At 39.5% G+C, this 26001-nt stretch overlaps 1 protein-coding gene across 1 annotated transcript in view; it reads right to left on the minus strand.

Moving 5' to 3' along the window:
- Positions 1–1239: 1239 nt before the first annotated feature.
- Positions 1240–26001, minus strand: part of CSNK2A1 (casein kinase 2 alpha 1) — a 51023-nt gene continuing 26261 nt past the window's right edge. The window contains exons 2-13 of the mRNA XM_037497537.2: positions 23878–24091; positions 21808–21919; positions 17276–17377; positions 16712–16762; positions 15218–15277; positions 13765–13848; positions 9738–9848; positions 8479–8580; positions 7241–7341; positions 6282–6430; positions 5216–5302; positions 1240–2600 (exon numbers count right to left, since the gene is read on the minus strand). Coding sequence (XP_037353434.1) covers positions 2485–2600; positions 5216–5302; positions 6282–6430; positions 7241–7341; positions 8479–8580; positions 9738–9848; positions 13765–13848; positions 15218–15277; positions 16712–16762; positions 17276–17377; positions 21808–21919; positions 23878–23978 — 1176 coding nt within the window. The 5' untranslated portion in view covers positions 23979–24091 and the 3' untranslated portion in view covers positions 1240–2484. The remainder of the gene's footprint in view (positions 2601–5215; positions 5303–6281; positions 6431–7240; positions 7342–8478; positions 8581–9737; positions 9849–13764; positions 13849–15217; positions 15278–16711; positions 16763–17275; positions 17378–21807; positions 21920–23877; positions 24092–26001) is intronic.

The raw sequence follows: 26001 nt of genomic DNA on the forward strand, positions 1-26001 counted from the left end.
AAGGTATACAGATGAGGTAATTTACAACAACACAGAAGTTGTTACTCTGTAAACCCTTGCCCCTCCCACCCACCCAACTGGGTCTTTTTTTTTCTTCTCCCATGCTTCTGCAGTGACTCCATAAGCATTTTTAAAACTTGTGTTTATTTTAAAAGGCTCTTGGGTGGCAATTCAGAGTCCTCTGCATTCACCTTCAGTTTCTTGCCAGGTCTGATGCGTTTTAGGAGGTCCAGCTGTCTGCAGCTCCCCACATCAGCCTCAGATATACCTAGATTCTCTGACCTATAAGGGTGGGATGTGAAGTCTTGATTTACAACCTTCCTCCCCACCTCAAAAGAAAGAATTCATTAGTCGTAAATATTCTGTTCAAATCACAATCCAGTGCAAACGTAATCACAAATTGCATCTCTGGCACATCTGGTGCTTTTAGCTTCTGCAGAAATTCAACATGGTAACCCTCACAGCATTCTAGGGCATAAAAGGGTCAAGAACAATAAATATCCACTGTAAGTGGCCACAAGGAAGAAAATCACCTGCCACAACAGAATGTTTTCCCTACCGGTTGAGAAGCATTATAAAAGAAGGCTTTAGCTTCCTCTAAAGTTTACCGCTATATTCACTAAAGCCACCAACCTTGTTAAAGTTACTTAAGCCAAGATGGATTACAAAGTTAGATAAATTCATTAAATTCAACTCCTCAAACAGTTATGTTTATGATGCCCAGGTGAGAAAGGTTTGTGAATCTATAAAGGTAGGAGAATGGGGAACTAAGATTTTAGGCTTTAAAATATGTTGGAAGAATTTTTCCTAGTCCCCACAAGCAGCTACTGTAATGAAGTAACAGGAGAAAATACAGAGCTGATGGTTTTGCTATTGTGCTTAAAAAACTAGGCTTCTTCAGTGAAGCACCTGATAAACTTAGGTGGTTGGATTACAGTGGAAAATCCACTTTACACACACACAAACACACAAAACTGGCGACTTTTTCCATCCCCAATCCCTGCACTGCTGAGACACAAAATGAATTTTATGGCAAAGGATCCTTAATCCCCAGAGACGCTTTGGCTTGTGGTGCTTTTTTAAGGCCTCTCTGCCCTGCCCGGTACCATGGGTCGAATGAGGGGTGTATAAAAATGGGGGCCTAAGGAAGCCTCCACGGTACAGGGCTGCAGGCCCCTCAGATGTGAACGTGAGACACCCACCCAGCGAGACCTTTACACAGGGAACTTAAATCTAACCTTGATAAATAAAACCAAACGTTTATTTACACCAAAGAATTCCAACACTGGATCTTTCACATATGAAGGACAAAAGTATTATATATGTACACACAGCAAGGGGTGGCAGGGCTGTAACAAGAGAGTTTATCATTTTCCCACAATTACAGGTCTACCATTTCAGTTTCACTGGAGATAGTGGCTCTGCTTCTACCTCTCAGACACATTTACAAGACCATGGGGCAGGTCTTCTCACAGGATGGTATGTGAGGGAAGGGGAAGGCAGGAGGAAAAGACTGTAGAAAGCTTAAATGAAACTCAATGTGGCCACATCTCCCATTAGCTCTTAAAGAATTGCGCTCATGAAACCTCTACAATGTTTCCTTCTCCTGTAAAAAGTATTAGGTTATACCCAGTAAATAACTGAACTCAAAATGGCCAAGTTGAAAAAAACTGGAAAAGGTTTTGCCTTCCCTCTCCTATCTGCTGAGGAGCTTATCAGGAGATGAAAGGGGAGAGGACCAAGAAGTTGGGGAAGGACGTTGTTAAAGTTTTAGATTAAATGGAAACTAAAATCTTAAGTGAGCTGGACTGAGAATTAGGTCAATAAGACATGATTCATACCGAACACGAGTTTTTAGGACCTGTCTGCACTTTTGGGTAGACTTTCAGTATCTCAGTGTTTACTAAGACATATTTCCACTAGATTCACCAGGATAAACCCACTGAAGCACTTCTGTAGTAAAGTGATATAAGTGACGAGCAGTACACTATTGGGTCCTTCCTTTCTCCTTCCTTCCCATTGCCCTTGAGAAGCTACATTTTTGTAATCTCTGGAGAAAAGCATGAGATACAAACTCCCCAAGTGTGGGATGATGGGGGAGCAATGGTGGGCATGGGAAGAAATCTCCACCCAAACGCAGCAGCTGGGATTGAGGCTGGTTTATCTTTGTTCTTCAGTGATGAGGAACTGAATTTGGAAGGGGAGAAAAAAATTTGTCCGTGAAATATTCCACCTGCAAGTAATTTTTCAGGGACTCCCCTGAGTTATGAAAAGTTCGAGTTTAAAAAAAAAAAAAGAAAAGAAAAAGAAAATCAGCCTATTATAATTTTTTTTTTTTATGACTGTACTACTATAAATCCACAAGCAACGGTTCAGACACGGTGCTTCTGAAGTATTTCACCCCTCCCCGCCAGGCGCAAGCTGCATCAAGGAGAGAGTGGACTCCCCCACCTCTGCTCAGGCATCAGGAGACAGAAGGGGCCATTACTGCTGAGCGCCAGCGGTAGCTGGAACAGGCATCCCAAGGGGGTTGGCAGCAGCAATCACTGGTGAGCCTGCCAGAGGTCCGAGGGGTGAAGGGGTTGGCACTGAAGAAATCCCTGAAAGAAAAACAGGTGACAGTGAGCCATGGAAATCTTAGTGACCAATTTTTCCATAGTAACTGTCTCAAAAGCAACACAATAACAATTCTCTTTTTATAGCGGGACTTTTCTAAACCTAATTTTTACAAATGAAACATAATTTCAAATTAAATCTTCACACTTAAAAAAAGCAAGTTCTAATAAATTTAGGAGACAGATAAACCTGCAGAGTGTTAAGCAGTGTGTTCAAGGCTAGTAAGTGGCAACTGTGATTGGATTCCAACTGAGGCCTGTCTAAGGGTGGCACTATCCACTATAATCTGTGCTAACACAGTGGCCAACAGCCACATGTGGCTACTGAGTACTTGAAATGTGGCTAATGTTAACCAAGGAACTGATTTCTAAATTTTTCGATTTTAATAGTCATACCAAACAGCAGAGGGTCAGAGTCAAAGTTCTTAAACCACAATGTCAAGGTAGCTGGCCGCTTTCAAACTAAATAGTAATAATCCCTCATCCCCCCCATTTGTGGGGGATAACTTCTTTTTTTTTTTTTAATTTTATTTTTTTTTAAAGAGGCATGTATTTTTATTTATGTATGTATTTATTTATTTATTTGTTTGTTTATACATGCATTGGGTACAGTCAGAAGCGCGGGAGGGTGAGAGAATTCACCAGAGCCAGAGCGGGGAGCAGAGCAGGCAGAAGGACCGAAGTACACTGCTGAGGGGAGCAGCGGGCGGCAGGAGAGGTCTGCGCGCCATGTGGGACCCTCCTCTGGTGGCCGGGGAGCAGCCGGGGATCGAACCGGCGCCGCAGAGGCCGCGGGCAACTTCGCAACCCAGCATTCAACCACTGCGCCACCGGGGAGGCCCTCTGGGGGATAACTTCTAAGATAAGTGGATATGTAAGCAGAGAGTACAGAACTCCCTCTGATATATATATATATATATGCTAATATGTGTGTATGTATGTGTATATATATACATATACACACTTACTAGTGACTAGTGTACTACCTTTTTTTCCCCTGTGATAAATCTATGATAAATCATAGGTATGATAAACTTCAATTTGTTAAGTTAGGCACAGTAAGACATTAACAAGCATGATTAATAACAAAATACTATAATAAAAGCTACATGAATGTGGCCTCTCAAAATATTTTATTGTATGTATTCTTGCACTGTAGTTCATTGTGGGTAACTACAACTGCGGAAAGTGAAACCATAGGTTAAGGGGAAACTATTATACTAAAGTGATTTTCAGTGGGACAAAGGAGCATTTCCTATTTCTAAGCTAAAATTGTATTTTAGAATTTATTTCTATCTGATTTCTACCATTCATCCAATGACCCAAATTATCCATTACACGGCCCTCAATCAGCTAAGTTCTTTAATCTTCATATGCTGTATGTGTTTTTTGAACAGGCAATATATTCATATGATTCAAAATACAAAAGGTTCAAAAGAGTTTACAGTGAAAAATTTCACCTGACCAACTTAGGGCACCATTTTTGGGGTGTATTCTTCCAGAAATACTTTGTGTGCATGCATGACATGCATATAAGAATCATATATAAAAACATGACATATGTTTTTGTCCACTCCTGGGGTCTTGGATATGGTTTTGTATCTTGCTTTTTATCATGTTACATTATTACCTTGGTGTTGGAGCAAGAAAAGAACATGAAACACTCATCCTTTTCTCTGGCTGTATAACATCCCTCTGAAATGGCAGTGCCATAATTCATTTAATCAGTTCCCTACAGAGAGCTAGTTTCAATGTTTTCTATTACAAAGACGAGTGCAATAAGCAAAGCTGGATATACATCATTTTATAAATAGACAAGATACCCAGAGGATAAACACTAGAAGGCGATTAGTTCTTTAAAAAATAATTGGGACAACAGGAATTCTTTTGAGGGTATCTGAGTAAATGCTCTCACTACAAGTTTACCAATGTGGGTAATGCCTACAAAGTACAATTCTTTTTTTCTTTTTTTAAAGATTGTATTTATGTATACAAGAACTGAGGTGGACACCAGAGGGGGGTGTGGGGGGAGGAGGGTGAGAGGATTTACCAGAGACAGAGTGGTGAGCAGAACAAGCGGATCTACTGAAATACACTGCTGAGGGGAGCAGTGGGCAGGACAGGAGAGGTCTGCTGGCCATATGGGTTAGCTCCCTGGCTGGGGATTGAGCTCATGCCACAGTGGCTGGTGACAGCTTGATAGTGGTGAGACTTTAACCCCTGTGCCACCAGGGAAGCCCCAAAGTACAATTCTTAGGCATTGGGCCTATGCTTTCTTTTGAATAATTGTGTACATAGTCTAAAAACTTGCTCTAAATCATGATGACTCAACAATGAATAATAATTTCATATATGCCTTTACAATTTACCAGGCACACTTTAGTTGCTCTGGGAAAAAATGTGGAGAATCTTTCTTATGTACATATTATATATAAACCCAGGCACAAACTCCTCCATGCCCCATTTGTTTAAGCATTTTGAAACCTGTTGGGGGAGAGTCAGACATGCCAATATATTGATAAGATAATCATGACAGAGAAGAGATGGTCCAAAGAAATCAGGCCATAATGAAGGAGCAAAACTAAGAATAATGAACTGACCTGACATCATATTGGCGCTGCTGACAGGCGTACTGCCCCCTGGCATGTTAGATGAACCCATTCGAGCCTGGTCTTTCACAACAGTGTCTAGAAAAAAAGACAAAGGATTAGGTTCTGTTATGCCTGAAGGATTAAACTAACAGTCTGGGGCCTTAATGAAGTGACCCTCATTCTTTGCATTTCATTTAATACCCGCTATTGTTCCCAGAAGGTAGGTAGCAAATACCTTCACCATGAATTAGACAACTAATATACATCAGAATTATTTCTCCTGTCTAACAATGGTAAAGGTCCACTCTTAAGCTAAATGGTAGGAAAATGAGTTATATATAGTAGAGCTAACTTAAAATAAAAATGACCCTATTAGGATATAATGAGACAAAACAATCTAACCTGTCAAAGACAGTAATACACTATCAGTGAATTGGTTGCATTGTAGTCCACAGTGCAGCTGGTCAAATATGGTGCCAACCAGGCCAGTGTTATTAAGTTTGGGTAGGTAGTATATGACCACAGACTTCACTCTATTCTCAGCCTGGAAGTCTGCTTCAGATATAGGAGCTGGGCAAGAATGTTAGTGATTCTCCATATAACCATACCCCAAAGGAACAATCCAATACTGAAGCCAACATCCCAGTGAGGATGGAGTTAATCTACGTGGCATTTAACCCAAGACAGCACAATTAGTTACACTAACAAACTCAATCAAATGTTCATAAGCAGATTTCAAACCTGCTTGGTTCTCACCAATGAATAACAGACACGACAGACAGATATAGGGCTGTTTGTCCTAAAATAACCACTCCAGACGAGTCAATGAGAAGCATTGCCCACACAGTAAGACAACAATTTTAAAGACAGTTGCCACTGCTGTCCCCATTTGAAGAAACTGAAGCCCATGGTGGCTAAGTACCTTTGTAGTAAGCTAAGGAGAACTGGGATTCCAACTCTGTTCTGTAGGACTCTGGGCCCAGAGCTTTTTTCCCATTGCATATACTGTCTTTTGCCTTGCACAGTCTGCTGGACAGGCCTGCACAGGCTCTATGGACTAGGCAGTTGGACTCACAGAAATAGGGGTGCTCCATGGCCTCTCTTGCGGTAAGCCGTGACTGGTGGTCATATCGCAGCAGCTTGTCCAGGAAATCCAAGGCCTCTGGGCTGACAAGGTGCTGGTTTTCACTGTGGACAAAGCGTTCCCATCGCTTACGGGAGTGTCTGCAGGGCCAAAACAAATAATCAGAAATGGACCAAGGGGTAAAGAAGCCCAAAATTTCACTCCTAAGTTTTTTTAGTGGCTAGGAGCCCAGCCAATAGTAAAGAGGGATTATTAAAACTCAAGAGATTAGTCTTGTACTACTCTGCCTCTGGGGAGACAAAAAGGCTAATTGGAAAGACTGGAAATAGCAGTGTTGCAGATAAGAAAAATCTGGGTCCTATAATTTTATGAAACATAATTCAGGTTACTTTACAGGGTTGAATGTGCAGCAAGGAAGGTCAGTGGGCTGTGCCAACCAGGACTCTTTCCCATCCCCACACACATTCCCAGCACTTCTGCCACTTGGTCAGCAAAAGCCTTGCATCAGGGAAGTCCACCTCTACCTGTTAAGTGGTCAATGAATTAGAATTATGTCAATCACTAATTTCAGAGTCCAGTGTCTGTGTATCTGTATGTCTTGTTTTCTATTTATATATATTTTCTTTTAGCAAAGGCTTTGTCATTTGGAAAAGGCAAGTGAAATTAAGAGACTCTGATTTCTGATTCAACTGTGATCCTTTTACTAGAATCTACATTTTCATCACTTCACAGGAATCATGACTATCATTTCACTTTCAGACTTCTAAAAGGGAATTGGAAAAATGTCTGTGCAATGCTTTCACTACAGGGCTGCCCATACATGCAGCATGCTGTGGCACCATACTATAGCTACTATGCCACTGATGGCAAAGAGAAAATAGCTATCTTAAAGAACAAATGGTCAGTTTACACCCACAGAGCTTTAGAACAGATTTCATTTTATAACTTACCTGCCCAAGATATCATTGAAACGTGGATCTAATTCAATGTTGTATTTGTCAATATAGTCATATAAATCTTCTGTCCCCAGAACTTTGGCTATCCTCACCAACTAGAATTGAAGAGAAAAACCCACACCACAAGCATATTACATGATTAAATCAACAAACAAGCACAATCGAATTAACAGCAAGGCATTGTCATTGCTACAAGTATGAATGTTACACCTTAATTTACTCCAAATTTCTGTGCACAGCAGAAATGGATTTTTCCCTAAAATTCCCCATATTATTATTCCATGTGGAGATATCAAGAAAAAATATCAAACCCCACTTAATAACCTGGTTTCTTCCCCTTGAAATGTATTCCTGGTGAATCTTAATTTTTCAACCTCACAACCTAGCTAATGCTATTTCTTTTGGGAAGCTCCCCAAACACTCAGACCACTCCCACTACAGCTACCTTTTGTGCCTTGTCTACATTTCTACTCTGGCATTTATGACCTAACATTTCTTTGTGTGCTTAGTTCCCTTACTAGACTATGAACTATTTGAAAGGAGGCACTATTCTCTTTTTTCCCTGTATTTCTCAATCCTGCATGGAGCCCGGTAGAGTTGCTGCGTTTAACTGAATTTAGGTGGTATTCTTTGACTCATATTAAAAGTGGTCGTTGTGCTCAAATAAAGCAATACTAGGTTCCTCTAGTCCTAGCATCATTCTAGATCCTCTCAACTGAAATGACCCCTTGATCTTAAAAAACACCATTTCTATTTCTACCAACATACATCAATTCAATCGCTCTAAGAGACAAAAGGATCATAGAAACAGCACATAACAACACAATGAGAAAACATTTCCAGCTCTAGGCAAGTTCATATTAAGAAATTCTAAGGTAAAGTCCTAGTTCTCAAACTATTATTCTTTGACTTTTGTATCATAAAATATTGTGTAGGTATATTTCACAATAAAACAAGCAATGCATATTAAGAAGATGGGAAAAACTCTGGAATCAAAAACTAAACTGGTAGCTCCCAAAGTAATCTGAGGATGAACGTCAGGTTGGCTGAACAAGCTGTAAACTGAAAATTATTCTAGGACCCCGTCCTCGGAAATTCTGAATTAATAGGTCTCCAGTGGGGGTTAGGCATCTGTATTTTAGCAATATCCAGTGCAGTTTCCACTGAGTAGGCAGATTTGGCCATCACAAGGTTATACCAATTAGTTCCCTGATGGGAATAACATAAATCACCTGATCATAATTATCATGTCCATGGAAAAATGGCTCCTTCCGAAAGATCATACTTGCCAGCATACAACCCAAGCTCCACATATCCAAACTATAATCGTACATCTGCATTAAAGAAAACATCATTGTATTCATATATGAAATATCTTGTAATTTCAAAATAAAATTATTTAACTTAAAAAAAAAAAAAGTACTCCATGACTCAACATCAATTGCTAGTAACATCTTCATGTATTTCGTTTCATTCTTCTATATATCCCACCTACCCTCCCATCCCATTTAAAAACAATTTGTATAGATGACTTTGAATCCCTTTTTTCACTTACGGACGAACATTCCCAAATTGTTAGCCTATGGAAACCTTCTAATATGTATCATTAATTTTACTGCATAAAGGTTTGAGATTAATCTTTAATCTCCCTATAATAGGAAAGTGTTTCAGTGTTCACCATTAAAATGCTATAAAGAAAACTTTTAGGCATAAAATATGTTTTGAGCTCAGATAATGTCTTCAAGATCCTAGGACTAAGAATGTGAACTAAAGTTTAGGTATGCAATAATAACACCCAGGAATACTGGGCATGAAAGGTAATCCCAAGGATTATTTTGTTTTTCTGTAAGGAGAAAGCTTTTTCCTTTCTGGTAGGAGATTACCTTTAGGAAAACCACAATATTTTTTTTTTTTTTTACATTTTTACTTTAAGGTTGGTTAAACCTAGCTAGCAATTCTTTAACTAGTTTGGAAATTTCCGATTGAAAAAATATCTTTGGTGTACTTTCCCCTCAGAGTCAAATGAAATGCAGACCTATTCATATTCTAATGACATGACAATGAAAACATACAAAAGGGGGCCTCCCAGGTGGTACAAGGTGTTGAGCAACGCACTATGAAGCTGCCCGCAACCTCTGTGGCATGAGTTCGATCCCCGGCTGGCCAGGGAGCAACTCACATGGCAAAGCAGACCTCTCCTGTCTTGCCCGCTGCTCCCCTCAGCAGTGTATTTCAGTCAATCTGCCTGTTCTGTTCCCCACTCTGTCTCTGGTGAATCCTCTCACCCCCTGCATCTCTGGCCTGTACCCAGTTCTTGTATGCAAAGTAATCTTTAAAAAAACAAAACAAAACAAAAAAAACAAACCATATACAAAACAGACAGCAATGGATGTGCATAAGTGGCCTACTCAAAAGCACAAAATGACGTTTTTCACAAGTTATATGCAAAACAAACACAGAACAGAAATTTTATCTGCTCATCTCTTCTCACCTGATAGTCTACAAGCAGCTCAGGACCTTTGAAGTATCGGGAAGCAACTCGGACATTATATTCTTGGCCAGGATGGTAAAACTCGGCCAAACCCCAGTCTATTAGCCGTAGCTGAAAAGGGGGAAAAAAAAAAAAAAGGAATGAATTATGAGCAATTTTATATTTCTGAGATATTTAATTCCTTTAACAGTATTTTCTAATTGTACAAGTAGTGATCATTATTATCTTTAACGCCCCAGAATATCAGATTTATTTCTTTAATAGAATCTACAACTCTTTATTGTATTTATTTTTTACTGTTCTTTTTCAATATGGACTGTAAGTTTCTTAAAGGTAAGGACTATTTTATTTACTTTGTAACTTGAGAATTCAACAAAATGCCCAGCACATATAAGTATTAAAAAAAAAAAAAAAAAAAAAAAAAAAAGCTATGTGAAGACAAAAGCCACACAAAATAGCTCTTACCAAAATGTATCATATGTGATATGACAGGTATCTTTATTTGCCCACTGTGCAAAGTATGGTCATTATTTTATGTGGGAGTAGTAGGAACTAAGTAATTCCCAACTGCTCTGGCACTGTCTCTGCTAAGATCACTGTTAACTACTAGATACAGTGGTTTTCCTTCCTTTTTTTATAGAGGCATGTTTTATTTATTTATTTGTTTTGTTTATACATGCACTGGGTACAGTCAGAAGCGCGGGAGGGTGAGAGAATTCACCAGAGCCAGAGCGGGGAGCAGAGCAGGCAGAAGGACCGAAGTACACTGCTGAGGGGAGCAGCAGGTGGCAGGAGAGGTCTGCGCGCCATGTGGGACCCTCCTCCGGTGGCCGGGGAGCAGCTGGGGATCGAACCGGCGCCGCAGAGGCCGCGGGCAGCTTCGCAACCCAGTGCTCAACCACTGCGCCACCGGGGAGGCCCGGTCTTCCTTGTTTTAATAAGCCAAGGAAAGTTATCAAAATTAGAGAAAGTGTAGCTTATTTTTTTTAGTCATTCTCTACAACCCTTTAGCATCAGCACTCCACAGCTGTTCCTGACAAGCATTCCCAAGTGACCATTTCTGGTCTTGTGGCTTCACACCCATAATCCAGCCTACGCCTCCGACCAGTCTCATCTTCATGATCACTTAACAGACATCTCAAAACTAAACCTCTGATGATTCCTTACAAAACCTGCTTCTCCCACAGCCTCCCCATTTCTTTCATCTTCACATTCAGGCCCCAAATTAGTCATCTTGGACTAATTTCCCTGACATACCACAAAAAATCAGTTAACAAATTCTGTTGGCTCTACCGTATTGTCACCATTATCATCCCCCCATTGCCACTACCTTCACCCATGTCACCATCATCTCGTCTCATTTGCTGCAATTGTCCCCTCACCCTATTGGTCTGCCTGCTTTCACTCTTGTCTCTCCATTCTCTAACCAGCAATCAGTATGATTCATTTTAAAAAGCCTTTTTATTTAAAAAAGGTAATAAATTCACAGAAGTTGGAAGTATACTGTGTACCTACCTTTCACCTAGTTTCCCCTAACAATTACATCTTATTGTCCCATAAAGATTCACATAATTTCCACCACAGGGTACAGAACTGCTCCAATTATACCTGCCTTTCCTTTTACTTTCCATCCCTTTCCAACCCCTGACTAATCCTCTGTTCTCTAACTGTAATTTTGTCATTTTGAAAATGATATATATAAATGGAATCATCAGTATAACTTTTTGAGATTACTTTTTTCCCCACTTAAGCATGATATCCATCTAAGTTGTATTATCAATGGTCTATTTCTTTTTATTGCTGAGTAATACTACTCAGTAATATTACTTGATAATGATTACTACATTTGGTATGAACTTGCCACAATTTGATTAATCACCCACAGAAGACACTGAAGTTTTTTTCCAATTCTGAGCTATTACAAATAAAGCAGCATTCATGTGTACGTTTGTGTTTTCATTTCTCTGGGATAAATTCCATCACTGGATCATTTGGTGAGCACACAGTTTTTTAAGAAACTGACAAATTATAAAAGAGTTGTTTGGTATTTTCCAAAAAAGTAAAAACTTTACATTCCCATCAGCAAGATGTAAATGACTGAGTTTCTCTGTATCCTTGCTAGCATTTAGTATCGTCATTTTTCATTTTAGCTATTCTATTATGATGTGCAGTAAAAAAGCAAATGAAAACACGCCAACTTTCTATTCAAGCCCTGCAAAAATTTTGCACCATCAGAGAGAATGTCTCACGACGATCTTTGAGGTTTTAAATGATCCAGCTCTCTTTACCTCTTTGACCTCATTTCTTTCCCCTCTGGGTCATTTGATCCCAGTTCCACCCTTGCTGCTGTCACAGGTCAGGTACAGTTTGGCCCCACAGCCTTTGCCTCTACAACTTCCTTTGCCTCTGACACTTCTTTCAGAGACTATGACCTGGTTCCCTTCAAGTCTTCTCCAAAGAAACCTTCCCTCTAATCATCTAATTTAAAATTGTAACACTCCATCACCATTCCCTATTCCTAATTACTCCTTCACATCACTTTCAACTTTTTTTTTTTTTTTTTGGAAGATTTATTTATTTATTTATGTATACGTACATACAAGCACTGGGTACAGTCAGAAGCGTGGGAGGGTGAGAGAATTCACCAGAGCCAGAGCAGGGAGCAGAGCAGGCAGAAGGACGGAAGTACACTGCTGCGGGGAGCAGCGGGCGGCAGGAGAGGTCAGCACGCCATGTGGGACCCTCCCCCAGTGGCCGGGGATCGAACCGGCGCTGCAGAGGCTGTGGGCAGCTTCGCAACCCAGCGCTCAACTGCTGTGCCACCGGGGAGGCCCGAAAAAGACAAATCTTGCAGGCAAACCATATATCTGAGGCATACAGCAGCTGGGGAAGGAGAAGGGTCAAAACAGGGGAGGAGGGCCTCCCCTGGTGGCACAGTGGTTGAGCACTGGGTTGTGAGGCTGCCTGCAGCCTCTGCAGCGCCAGTTCGATCCCCGGCCACCGGCGAGGGTCCCACAGAAAACAAAACAAAACAAAAACAAACAAAAAAAAAACAGGGGCAGGAAGAGCACAAGGGACTATGGTGATGGTCATGGGTGCTGTGTGGTAGGAGAATTAATGGAAACTACACGAGGGGAGAAATAAAATATTGTACAAAAATGAACAATGATGTAAGAAAATAATAATACAAAAGACTGAAGTGTTAAAAGTATGGTCTGGGCCTCCCCGGTGGCGCAGCGGTTGAGAGCTGGGTTGCGAAGCTGCCTGCAGCCTCTGCAGCGCCGGTTCAGTTCCCACTGCTCCCCGGCCACCGGAGGGTCCCACATGGCGCGCAGACCTCTCCTGCTGCCCGCTGCTCCCCTCAGCAGTGTACTTTGGTCCTTCTGTCTGCTCTGCTCCCCGCTCTGGCTCTGGTGAATTCTCTCACCCTCCCGCGCTTCTGACTGTACCCAGTGCTTGTATAAATAAAAAAAAAAATAAATCTTTAAAAAAAAAAAAAAGTATGTGGTCAGTGAGGTTCTCACTAAAAACACCTGAAGAGCTCAAGGTCCTCGTGACACTTGCTAGTAAGCAGCATTTTCTGAATATTTTATTCATTCCACAAGTGTGTACACTTAAATCTCACAATAACCTAACGACATCTTGGCCAAATACTATTATGTCCTTTATATAGGTAAGAAAAAGGAGCATGAAAAAGGAGTTTCCCAAGAAAGTAGTCTTCAGTAAGACTAAAAGTCAGTTTTCTTGCTCAAAACTAATGTTTTGCCAACTACACAAATCTGCGGCCTTCGTGATAGTATTCTTAGGAAAATGAGTAACAGTTTAAGCATTCTGATTTGCTCACTCACACACCAAATATTTATCAAATACTTAAAAGGTACTAAGGAATGAGACAGATGCTAGGAATAAAGTGTTATTAAAGTGTTAATAGTGTTATTATTCTAGGAATTAAGTGTTATTAAGACAGATGCTAGGAATAAAGTGTTTATAATGTCGATAAATAAGACTTGTTAGTCTATCACTTTACCTTTCTGTGCTCATGATCAATCATGACATTATGAGGCTTCACATCTCTGTGCATAATGCCCATACTATGACAATAATCCAACGCCTGTGGGAGGTACAAGTAAGAAAAGGGAATTAGCTTGCATATAAGAGTGATTTTTTAGTTTTAAATTCCATACTTTTTTCTCCATGGCTTTCTTTCTAGTCTCAGAACACCCCAGGGAGTCAGGGTTAGGACAACTGCTCCCGTAACTATTCTTCAGACTTGGCTTAAGATCCCATAGTCAAGAAAACGCGCATCTCTGAACTTCAAGTTCTGTTCTTGCACTGTTGTTTCACATCCTTTCTATTCAAAAAGACCCAAAGTATACATCAATTATTCCCTTCTAATTTCTTCCTCTTACCAAAGCCTGAATGATTTTCACAAACAGGTCTCTCAAAGGAAGGAAACTGGCCTACACTACTACAAACCTCTTACTTTAAGAACTTACCATAGTCCTCTTGCCAAATACTGCCTGCTGCCTATTTTTGTGAATATTTTATTGGAACACAGCCACGTGTATTTGCTTGCATATTATCTACCAATGGCTGCGTGTGTACAACAACAGCAGAGTGTAGTAATGTAAGAAAGACCCAAAGGGCTGCAAAGCTTTAAAATTTCACTTTTAACATCAAATCCAACTTGAAAACCATATCCAGTTTCAAATTAAGGTGACCAGAGTGGCATAACCTTTGGGTTTTCTTAATCCTGGCCTGTAAGTCAGCGAACGTCACTGGTTATGGGCTGCTGGGTTTCCTATGGTTCCCAGTGCTAAGCAAGTATATCCTTAATTTTGTTAAACCCTGATTGCCACAAGACTGCATGAGCCATGGAAAATATCAAATATTTCTGCTGGCAGTCTCTTTAAGGAACATCTAAGATTCAAGCACAGACTTTTCAATCCCCTGATCAGTAACTTTGGCCATGTCTTAATAATTATCTATAAAGTTGATCTTGTGACTACTGGGAGCAAGATACAGTTGATGATTCCACTTTAGAAATCAAAGTCTGCTCTAAATCAGTCATCTCTAAGCAAAGATTACATAATCCTTATGACAACTTTTGAGGGTTGAATTAAGTTTACTGTTTTACTTGTGGAGTTTTACATGAAAAAAGGATACCAAAGTCAGCATATCAGGAGGTATTTTTTACAAGTTTTGATCAATTTAACTTTCATAGGAGCAAGACAGAGGTTACAAATATTTGTTAAAGGATCCAGCTGTCTTTAAATGTCCTTTCCATATTCATGTTATATATCCCTTACATTAGAGCACAAAGGTTCTGATGCGCTTAACTTAATAAGACTTATATGAAGAGGTTCCTTCTTTCAAAACACTTGACAAAGTTAACCCATGGCTTTTCTATAGTCAGCTGGACTACTCAACAAAGGGAAAATCAATCTAAAGATACTTATTAATATCCAGGGTGCTCTTACCTTCAGAATCTCATACATGTAAAATCGAATATCATAGTCCGTTAATGTCTGGTACAATTGCTGTTAAAGACAAATACATTGGAACCATGAAAAAATGCTGATAGGAACGCTATGTCCCATCCTTTGTAGTAATATAAACTAATACTTGGTTCATTTGCCATTGTTTCAAGATCTGTTGGTGTTCTCTACTTCTTCAACATAACATTCACTTTAAAGACCTACTTTGGAACTTTAAGTCTGTAAGCAAATGTGAGGAATTACTTAAACTTGTGTTGCCAAAGTCATAAAATTCACTGTTGGGAACATAAACTTCTATATGCAACAACATGCACAGATACACATTCACAATTTAGTTTGTTTTTCATCTACCTTCAGATTTTCTCAACACTTTAAGGGGGAACTAACCCATCTTTGACTTATATAGTTATAGGCACTGCAGATCACCAGAAGGCATTCAGATGACTTGCTGACAAATCTGTAAAGTCAATTTAAACTAATCCTGCCAAGTTGAAAGCAAACATAAATGTATATCCATTCTAATTTCCAGAGCTGCAGACTTAAAAAACATGTACATATCACTAAATGACTAGTGATGTCGTCCCTGATAAAGTTTTCCCCATCTCACTCCCTTTTAAAACCTATAGCCTATCATTTTTGAGACATCCTAAGATGCAAGCAGTTCTTGCATTTATGTATACTATGCATTCCTTCTTGAACAGTTGTTTCCTGAACAAAAAATACCAAGATGTGGACAGGAATATGTGGACGGGTATTGCTTATACAGGAATTTTCTATTTTAAATTTAAGCACTATAAGGATGAAAATCCCATTTTAAGCAAGCTAGAAGCAAGTTCTTCTGTCATCCCTAGAATGCTTTCTTTCTTTTTCTTTTTCTAAAGATTTATTTACTTATTTATACAAGCACTGGGTACAGTCAGAAGCGCGGGAGGGTGAGAGAATTCACCAGAGCCAGAGCGGGGAGCAGAGCAGGCAGACTGATGAAATACACTGCTGAGGGGAGCAGAGGGCGCAGCAGGAGAGGTCTGCACGCCATGTGGGACCCTAACTGGCGGCTGGGGATCGAATCGGTGCCACAGAGGCTGCAGGCAGCTTCACAGCCCAGCACTCAACCGCTGCGCCACCAGGTGAGGCCCTTTCTTTCTTTTTAAAGACTTATTTCATCTATTTATGCATACAAGAGCTGGGGTGCAGGTCAGAGGTGTGGGGGCAAGAGGATTCACCAGAGACAGAGTAGGGAGCAGAACAGGTGGACTAACTGAAATACACTGCTGAGAGGAGCAGCAGGCAAAACAGGAGAGGTCTGCCATGTCATGTCGGCTACCTCCCAGTCCGGGATTGAACCCGTGCATGCCGCAGTGGCTGCTGATAGCCTGACTGGGCTGAGACCCAACTCTTGTACCATCAGGGAGGTCCCCTAGAATGCTTTCTATGTTGTCTGAAAACCCAACAACTTGAACAGTTGGTCATATATACCTTGAAATCTGTGTTGTTTACATGTTCAAAGACCAAGGCAGGGGTTCGTGACTAGGGGAAAGAAAAAGAAAACACACATTAGCAACAGCACTGGCAGCTTTAGTGGGCACAATGTTTTCGATGCTACGTGGTGAACTTTGCAGTCCTCGCCTCAGTAGATGGAAACCCTCTATTGCTAAAAGCCCTCCCCGCTCTGATCATCACCACACTTAGGTCATTTTTGGGATGGATTTCAAACAGAAGACATGGAGCTGAAGTCTCACCAGGCTCTAGGCAGCCCGACAATGCGCCCATCGCCCATCGGCATCGGACCTGAGTTTGCAAAATGGATTAACACATTTCAGTTTCCAGTGCTATCAGTCTCTTAGCCTAGAAGAATAAGAAATAGTCTGTGGGTGGAGGTCTCTTTCAAACAAAGACCCAAGCTAGTTAAATGGTATAACTGATTAAGCACTTTAAAGCAGGACTTAATGGTAGAGGGGGTAACAGAAAGAGGCCAGTTGTTCTCCAAGTCAAAACATCACCTCAGCCCTGGTGGGCCTCGCTAGTAGCTACTGTACTCACCACAGGGTCTTTTACAATGTCTGCCAATGTGATGATGTTGGGACCACCTCGCAAATTCTCCAAAATCTTTATTTCACGCTTGATTTTCTTCTTCTTTACTGGCTGAAAGGGAAAACAAAATACATAAGTGAAGTAAATTATTTCAGAGTATTTTCAACAGGTAATATAGTACGTAAATGGCTTACTTATGAGCTCCTTGAAGGAAGGAAATGTCAGATCTTTCTGAATCCCCTTCTAGCCCTGAGGTAAGCATTCTGCAGGTACTTTGCAAATATTGAAAGAAAAGAAGATTTCCATCCCAAAGACCAGACCACCACAGAATTAGCATTTAATCCCAATGTTCAATCTTAATGTTAACTTATGAAAACCATACAAAACTAGGAATGTAAAATGGTAACTAATAGTAACGTATCTATCTAGTAAAATACTTCTGTCAACTAGGATGAAACACGAGCTCTTTCTGTTCCTTCTTCTAAGTCTACAAACACCCTGAAGAAATGAAGGAAATCAGGATCAATAGTGGGATGGCCAAACCATCTTTGCACATGCAGTATAACCTGGGTAAGTGTGGATCTTGGAGTCAGACTGCTGAATGCAAATTCTACCTTCACCACCTGCTGGCTGTGTGCCTATGGGCAAGTTACATAACCTCTCTAAGTCTTTCAACAGGAATATCTATCTCATTCCAAGAATCAAATGTGGTAACTGAAATGATCTCAGAATGTGTCTCAGGCATAATACATACTTGTCTAGCCTTATAACCAGTATTTCTGTAAAAATTAATGTCCTCATTCTAAAAGACTACTCTGCAAAACCCTCTGAATGTGTGTTCAGATTCTTTTGTTCTCACCCATCATTTCCACATCTGTTCTGGTACAGAAATCCTTTTCATTTTTCTGAGGCGAGCTTTGGTTCAACTGTACCTCCTCCAAAAAACTTCCTTCTAAATAGTCTTAAACTGTGCTGGCTCAAAAAAATATAATGTAAGCCACAAGTGTATTTTAAATGTTCTAATACCAATGTTAAAAAAGTAAAAAGATAGTTAAAATTGTAATAATATACTTAACAAGATATATCTAAAACCTCATGCAACCAAATCAATGTATCAAATTAATATAAAATCAAATCACTGTTAATTATTAATGAATAATCTTACACTTTTTTGTACGAAGTCTTTGAAATCTGATGTATTTTATCCATACACATATCTCAGTTTGCACCAGTCATATTTCAAATTCTCAAATAGCCACATGTGGTATATGTCTGCAAGTCTTTCTTAGGGTGTGAAAGACCTCAAGAGTACTAATACACATCATACAATTCTTAGAAATTGTTTAAAGTATATTTCATCTCTTCATGAATAAGACCAATGGCTGCTAAGTTTTCATAATCACCTGGCTTTTTATATTTCAAATAAAATATATCAATTCCCAGGGCCTACCTAGACTTACTGAATCAGAATCTTAGGAATGAAGCCAGAGATTATTTCTAGATGATTCCAAGTTGAAGAGCCAGGTCTCGGAACTAGCAAACTTCACTATTTGAACCTCATCTTAAGTCCTAAGCAAATGGTTCCACACAAAGCAAGTTTTGGTAAGATTGTCCTCTTAACCTGGCTTCATGGCAGTGTAGCTTTGAGAAAAGTACTTAAGTATTTTTCAACTTTATTTTTATCACTGCTGGGGAGGGACTGTATTTATCTTGGAGAATTGTGATGTACACATTAACATTTAGAACAGGGCTCACTGTAACGTAGACAATAACGGAAACGCTGTTTGTAGCGACATCCACACAGTCCAAATTTAATTCAATCCAAGGCCTTGAAGTCTTGCTTCTATGAGAACTTAGAACAGAGACCAGGAAACAAGCCGATCAGATGTTTTCTTATTTCAAGTATAAGATCTTTCTGATCTGCTACAGCATATGGGAGATCTATATCCTGTTATGTTTACATTTCTATTTCCCAACTGATGGTCTATGGCAAAAGCTACTGGTTGACAAAAATCTCTATTTTACAGAATCCTTAAAAATCTATAAACTTACAAAGCTGGTTTATGATAGACCAGACAGGTGCCTTAAACCCTAATTTAATGGGATCAATACAACTTTTGTCTTCAACAGGGGAGACACTATAGTAAAACATATAGTACAGGTAGGAAAAGACTGAAAGATAATCTTTCTTAACCACCCTTGATGTAAAACCATCACCAGCTCCTAACTATCTACAAGAAAAACAAATTCTAATTGTTAAGACTGGAAGGAGGGCCTCCCCGGTGGCGTAGTGGATTGAGCACAGTGCTGCGAAGCTGTCTGCAGCCTCTGCAGCGCTGGTTCGATTCCCAGATGGCCAGGGAGATTCACATGGCACGGCAGACCTCTCCTTTCTTGCCTGCTGCTCCCCTCAGCAGTGCTTTCGGTCCTTCTGCCTGTTCTGCTTCCTGCTCTGTCTCTGGTGAATTCTCTCACCCTCCTGTGCCTCTGGCCTGTACCCCAGTGCTTGTGTAAATAAATAAATCTTTACATAAATAAATAAATAAAATAGGGTTCTTTGGAGCATTAAAGTTTAAAAAAAAAAAAAGATTGGAAGGAAATGCATGATTATGCTTTCCAAGCCATCATCAATTTATTAATCTCCCTTTCTAAGTTTACCTCCTATGACATCTTCCACAAGAGACATTCTTATTATTCACTTATGTTTTCCTCTTTATCTCGTGCATTCTAGATCATGCTTCCCACTCTAACCTACACCTATCCAAATCCTCCTCCAATTTGGGGCCTGATAATAGCTCCACCACTAACTTCTAAGCTAGAAGACCCTGTGCCTTTCATGTGACTTTAAATATCACCTCATTCTAGGATATACCACATGAATGTCATCCTACTATTGAATGAACTGCAGTCTCCCAATTTATTTCTATACGCAAAACTGTATTTGATTCTCATAACTGAGAAAGATAGGTTAAACAAGATTATCTCATTTTTACAGATGAACAAATATATCTTAGGTTAAAGTGACAGAGGGTCTGTGGGATTGCTTTAATTTTTGAGGGAAATACTCATCAATTCTTGGTATTTTCCAGACACTAAATGCACTACCAGCTTGAGGTAGTTCATAATTTCAACATTAGATTGCACTACACTTTTTAATGACATTTTGAGATGCCAGATTTTCAGTAGTTGCTGTGTGTGTGTGTGTAGGGAAGCGAGTATTACACAAAAATCACTGTGGAATAGGCAATGAAGCTGCTAATGTCCAAACTGATTCCAACATTTGAGAAACTATGCAGTGATTAACAGGCATATTTATTCCAACAGCAGTTAATTATAGTTGTATTAAAATAGTGTTCTTAAAAAAAAAAAAAGATTTTATTTATTTATGCATACAAGAGCTGGGGTGCAGGCCAGAGGTGTAGGGAGGGAGTGACAGGATTCACCAGAGACAGAGTGGGGAGCAGAACAGGCCGATCTACTGAAATACACTGCAGAGGGGAGCAGCAGATGAGACAGGAGAGGTCTGCTTTGCCATGTGGGTTAGCTCCCTGGCCAGTATTGAACTTGTGCTGTAGTTGCTGCGGCTAGCTTCACAGTGCTAAGACTTAACCCCCTGAGCCACCAGGGACGCCCTGTTTTCTTTTTTTCAATTTGTGTATTTAACTTTTTTCGAATAGGGTACTAAGTTAAAATACACTCTTAATTATTTGGACTTAAGTATTTCATATACAGAAGTGTTAGATATTTCTTTTGGCTCAGGGGTACCATCAGTAAGCAACTAAGACAATATAAGTGCTATAAATTGAGATAGTGTGAGAACCCCTGTTCCTTAGTGTCAGATATGGAAAAGTTCCTATGGCAAGGCATTATATACTAAGTTCCTGTTAAATGAGTATAAATTACTCAGTAGAAATTACAGTTTTAATTACAGTGCAATAAAAATTACAAGTTCCACATTGGTAGCTCATTGGCCAAAGGTGGCCTGTACAGTGTGTTCAAGAACTCCTGAGCCAATATTTAAACACCAGGGGAGTTAAAATACGTAAATGTCCGGTTTCCCTTTGCAAGAGAGCATTAAGTCACACTGGCCTTGCATTACCACAGGGCAATGAGCTGGAGTCTGCTGCAGCAGTCATCACTCACATTCTCTTATCATGGGCACTTGCATCAGACTAACTGCACTGATGTGATCTGCTTGCCCTCTAAAGGCTTACAAAGTAGAAGTAACAATTTACTGAAAACAGACGCATGAAATATAACCAAAAATATATGAAGTTGGTATTAAGCAAGACTCAGGAGAGAGGAGACTGAACCTCTCTTCTGCCACAATCTAGCTACATGACTTGAGTCAAATCACTTCTCTTGCTTCAGTTTCCTGATCTGTCAAATGAAGGCAACCTCTTCAACTGACTTCAGAGGATACAACAAAGCACTCCAAAAACCCTTCTAAATAAATTCTACTTAAAAAAAGGAATCACTATTACTTTAAAAAATCTAATTCCAAATACCTCTAAAATTATAATCTCTCTGCATGTACTGACCTTGAGAATTTTAACAAAAACTTTTTCATTATTTGTGATGTTGATGGCTTCAAATACTTCACTGTATTTACCCCGGCCTAATTTTCGAACCAACTGGTAGTCATCTTGATTTCTGTGAACAAAGAGTCAAAGACACAAAATGATTAAAAGTTCAAATTATCAAGTACCAATTTAATTTATAAAACTATTACCACTAGGAATAAAAGAAATGAGGAATTTCAAATAATTCCCAAGTTGGTGTCACTGTATTTTTAAAATTGGGTTAATAAAAAAATGTGTGTTCCAAATGTTAGGATTAAAAAAATTTAGGCTTTTCAATAATTCTTTAAATCCCAAATTGTTTACACCTCAACTGGCATTCTACACATAGGGTTCGTTATGTATGTTTGGCTCCAACAACAAAGAGCTTTCCCTTGGAGGACAGTTTTATATGTTCCTGAACCCTGGTCTTGACTCCATGCTGGTAACCAGCAGAAGGTCATATATAACTTGTAGTAATATTTCAATTCAGCCACAATTTGGGAACAGCTGATTTTTGGTGGGTTCAACACCCGCCCATAAGTGGCTTCAAATATAGGTTTGACCTCCTGCTTGCTCTCTGAGGCAAGTTCTGAGGATAATATTTCACTGGAATTTGCAAACTTCTGTACAGATCACGAAACCACAGGTTGGAGTCTGTTTCTTCCTTTCCATTTACTCATACTCCACAAAAAATAAGCAACAGAAGTATGCCAACATTTTCTCCCTGCCCCTGCTTACAACACAGAGAACTTTGCTCCAACGAATGACAAATGGGGTACTTTTAATAAGGCCTAAATTCCTATACTCCCACTAGAGACACTAAGACTCATCAGCCTTTCATTTTCCTTAAGCAACTAAAAACAGAGTGAATGAACAGAGAAGGACAATGCACAATACAGTGATAATGACAGATCTAGGGGAAGGAAGCTATTCTGTTTGAGCTGTCCTCCTGTGAGAGAATAACCAACAAATGCAAGCAAGCAAATGGCACCATGCCAAAACTCAACAGGGCTATTAAGTGCTATTTAGGCACAACTAAGTGCAAAACACTCAAATTGAAGAGGGTGCTTGAAATTTCTGCAGTAAAACACAGGTATTCCTAGAGTCCAAAGCCTCCAATATAAGAGGGGAATTGTTAGGTTATCAGTAATGACACCATCACTTATTGGAATTGTACTATTGGTTCTTGATTGTATCTCTGAAGCACAACTATGACTTCTTGTGCAGTGAAAATATATTTATTGTTAAAAATCAAGGCCCAATCAGGATTAAAATATACACTATGGCAATTTTTGAGAGTGTCTTTAGCTACTTGCAGGAAATGGACATCTTATGTGACAGGCATAAAATGTAGTATATGGGAGCTGGTTTTTTTATGGTTTTTTAAAATATTTAAATGTCAAGATGCTTTCATCATAAAAAAGTATAACCCTATCAACTAAATACATACCACGTTGGCACAAGAAATACAAATGTCCAAATGAGACTGCACAGAGAATTAGGAGGGCAAACACAGCTGTCAAAGCACACTGCAACTGTCCAAGATGGAATCTGGACTGAATGCCATGTTCTACATAGCTAGTCTCCTGATAAAGGCAAATGTTTAAGGGTTTAATTTTGCTTCTCATTAGAAAGAGGACACCTTCATGGAGAACTGTTTCATCCTTTAGTATCATCATGGGACAATATTCTCTGACCTCAAAAATACTTTATATAAGAGTGTGGTGTTTTCAAAGTCTGTCAAGTATCCAGTCTCACCTTACTGTAAAGCCTTTAGCAAGCTGATAGGCAACTTGTTACCAGTTTTGTAGAGTACATAAATCAGAGAAAAGATTAAGAGACTGAAATGATATTTAAATGGTAAGCCTGTCGAGAGTTAACATGCCAAAGCTTATGTTCTTGCTTCTTTGTTGCACAAGAAAACACAAATTGGGGTTCAAGCTGGAGGTTTTAAAAAAACGCAGCCAGGGAAGTTTTCTAAGATTTTTCAACAGATCCAGGAGAGTCAACCCTTTGGGAGAGTATACAGAAGTAAAAGGAAATAATTACCCCCATTCCACCACATGTGACTCGTAATCCCAGTACTCTCGGGGTCTGTGTGTATTAACATCTGTGTAAACTCTGGCCCTGCTTGGCACGGGTCCCGACATGTCAGACAGGTTGGCAGACAAAGCTGGATTTGATGTTTGGAGATCTGGCAATCACTTTGTAAAGAGGCGGGGGGAGGAGGGTAAGACCTCCTTTCAGACCTGTTTTCTTCAAACTGCAGAAACAAAATGCACAAAGGCCAAGAAATTATAAGTATGTGGGGAAAAAACAAAAAATAACCATCTTACTAATAAAGCCCTCAAATATACCTCTAGCTCTCCTATCAATTAGCCAATAAATATATCTCAATCTGTAATATGAATAAAATAAATCAAAAAACATGCTGAAACTGGTAATGACCCTAATCCTATTCTGCAAAGTAGTTTGTTACTTTCTCATGGAAAGTTTCGCTGCTTTTAAAATAGCCTGGAAGGGAAAAAGGGCATTAAGGATAGACCCTCAGCATAACTATTATCTATATATTCTTCAAAAGGTATTGACAACAGTGCTTTCCTTTCAGCAGCTTTCTACAGCTCAAGCACAGTGCTTAAAGGTTCTAGAAGGTAGAAAAGCTGAGTATAAATTGTTAGTCTCTAATATTTGATGAAACCAGCAAGGGAAGAGAATTGTTCTCATACATCAAAGTCCAATGTAATTTTATATAAACTCAAGTCATTTGGGGGGGGGCGCTTTATAATCAACAGATTCCTTAACACCATTTGAAAGGCATACCTGATTTTATTAAATTAAAAAAAAAAAGAATCAGTAATGTTCTTGATTTATTCAATACTGGAGCCAGCTTAATAAAAACAGGTAAGAGATAGTAATATACAAACAACTAATGCAAAAAAGAAATTGTAAAATTTTAGAAATGCAATTTCTAAAAAAATCAGTAAGTAATGTCTCCTTTATGATTCTTTCCTGACCATTCAAATGTAATTCTCAGTTCTGTGAAATTCCTACAGCATCCCCCCACATCCCCAACTTCTCCTATAGCATTTAACTGAAAATGTACTCAGTCTCCAGATCTCATAAGCTGAGATGAACACATTACCTGTGCATTTTTCTATCCAAGATTATTTAACCCTACTCTAATTACAAAATCAGAAAATGAGAAAATTTCTGTTAAAAAACAATACTGGGGCCTCCCCAGTGATGCAGCGGTTGAGCGCTGGGTTGCGAAGCTACCCGCAGCTTCTGCAGCGCCAGTTCGATCCCTGGCTGCTCCCTGGCCACCGGAGGCGGGTCCCACATGGCACGCAGACCTCTCCTGCCACCAGCTGCTCCCCTCAGCAGTGTACTTCGGTCCTTCTGCTCCCCACTCTGGCTCCGTGAATTCTCTCACCCTCCCGCGCTTCTGACTGTGCCCAGTGCTTGTATAAATAAATAAATAAATCTTTAAAAAATAAATAAATAAAAAACAATACTATTATATCAACTAAGAATACTGGAATTTAGATGGTAGGTTAGGTGTATGCATGAGTATATGCGCACATGACAGTGCAAATGGGAGTAAAACATTACAAATAGGCAAATCTAGGTGAAGGGAATACAGATGTTCTTTTATAATTTTTTTGTTGAAACATCTATTTTTGAAAACTGTGGTAAAATAGCCACAAAATTTACCAATTTAACCATATGGCATTCAATACATAAACTCTCTTGTGCAACCATCCCCACACCATTTATCTCTAGAAATTTTCCACCATCCCAAATCAAAACTTCGTATGCATTAAATACTCCCTTCCCCCTTCCAGCTCTCTCCTCCCTATTCTATTTTTTTGGTCCTTGTGAGTTTGAATTTTCTGGATACCTCATATAAGCTGCATCATGTTATATCTGTCCTTTAATGCTTTGCCAGTTTCCCATGTGTTCAAAGTTCATCCATGTTGTGCTTTTGCAGAACTTGCTTCCATTTTAAGGCTAATATTCCATGTATGCAAAGTTATGCATCACTTAACATTTCAATCAACCACAGACCACATATATGACAGTGGTCCCAACAGGATATTCCATAGGTTTGTAAGTCACACTAGCTCAGTTTGTGTGATTACCCTAAGATATTCAAATAATAAAGAAACTGCC

The sequence above is a fragment of the Talpa occidentalis genome, unplaced genomic scaffold, assembly GCF_014898055.3.
Source record: "Talpa occidentalis isolate TD23 unplaced genomic scaffold, MPIMG_talOcc4v2.1 talOcc4.10, whole genome shotgun sequence".
NCBI classification, from domain to species: Eukaryota; Metazoa; Chordata; class Mammalia; order Eulipotyphla; family Talpidae; genus Talpa; species Talpa occidentalis.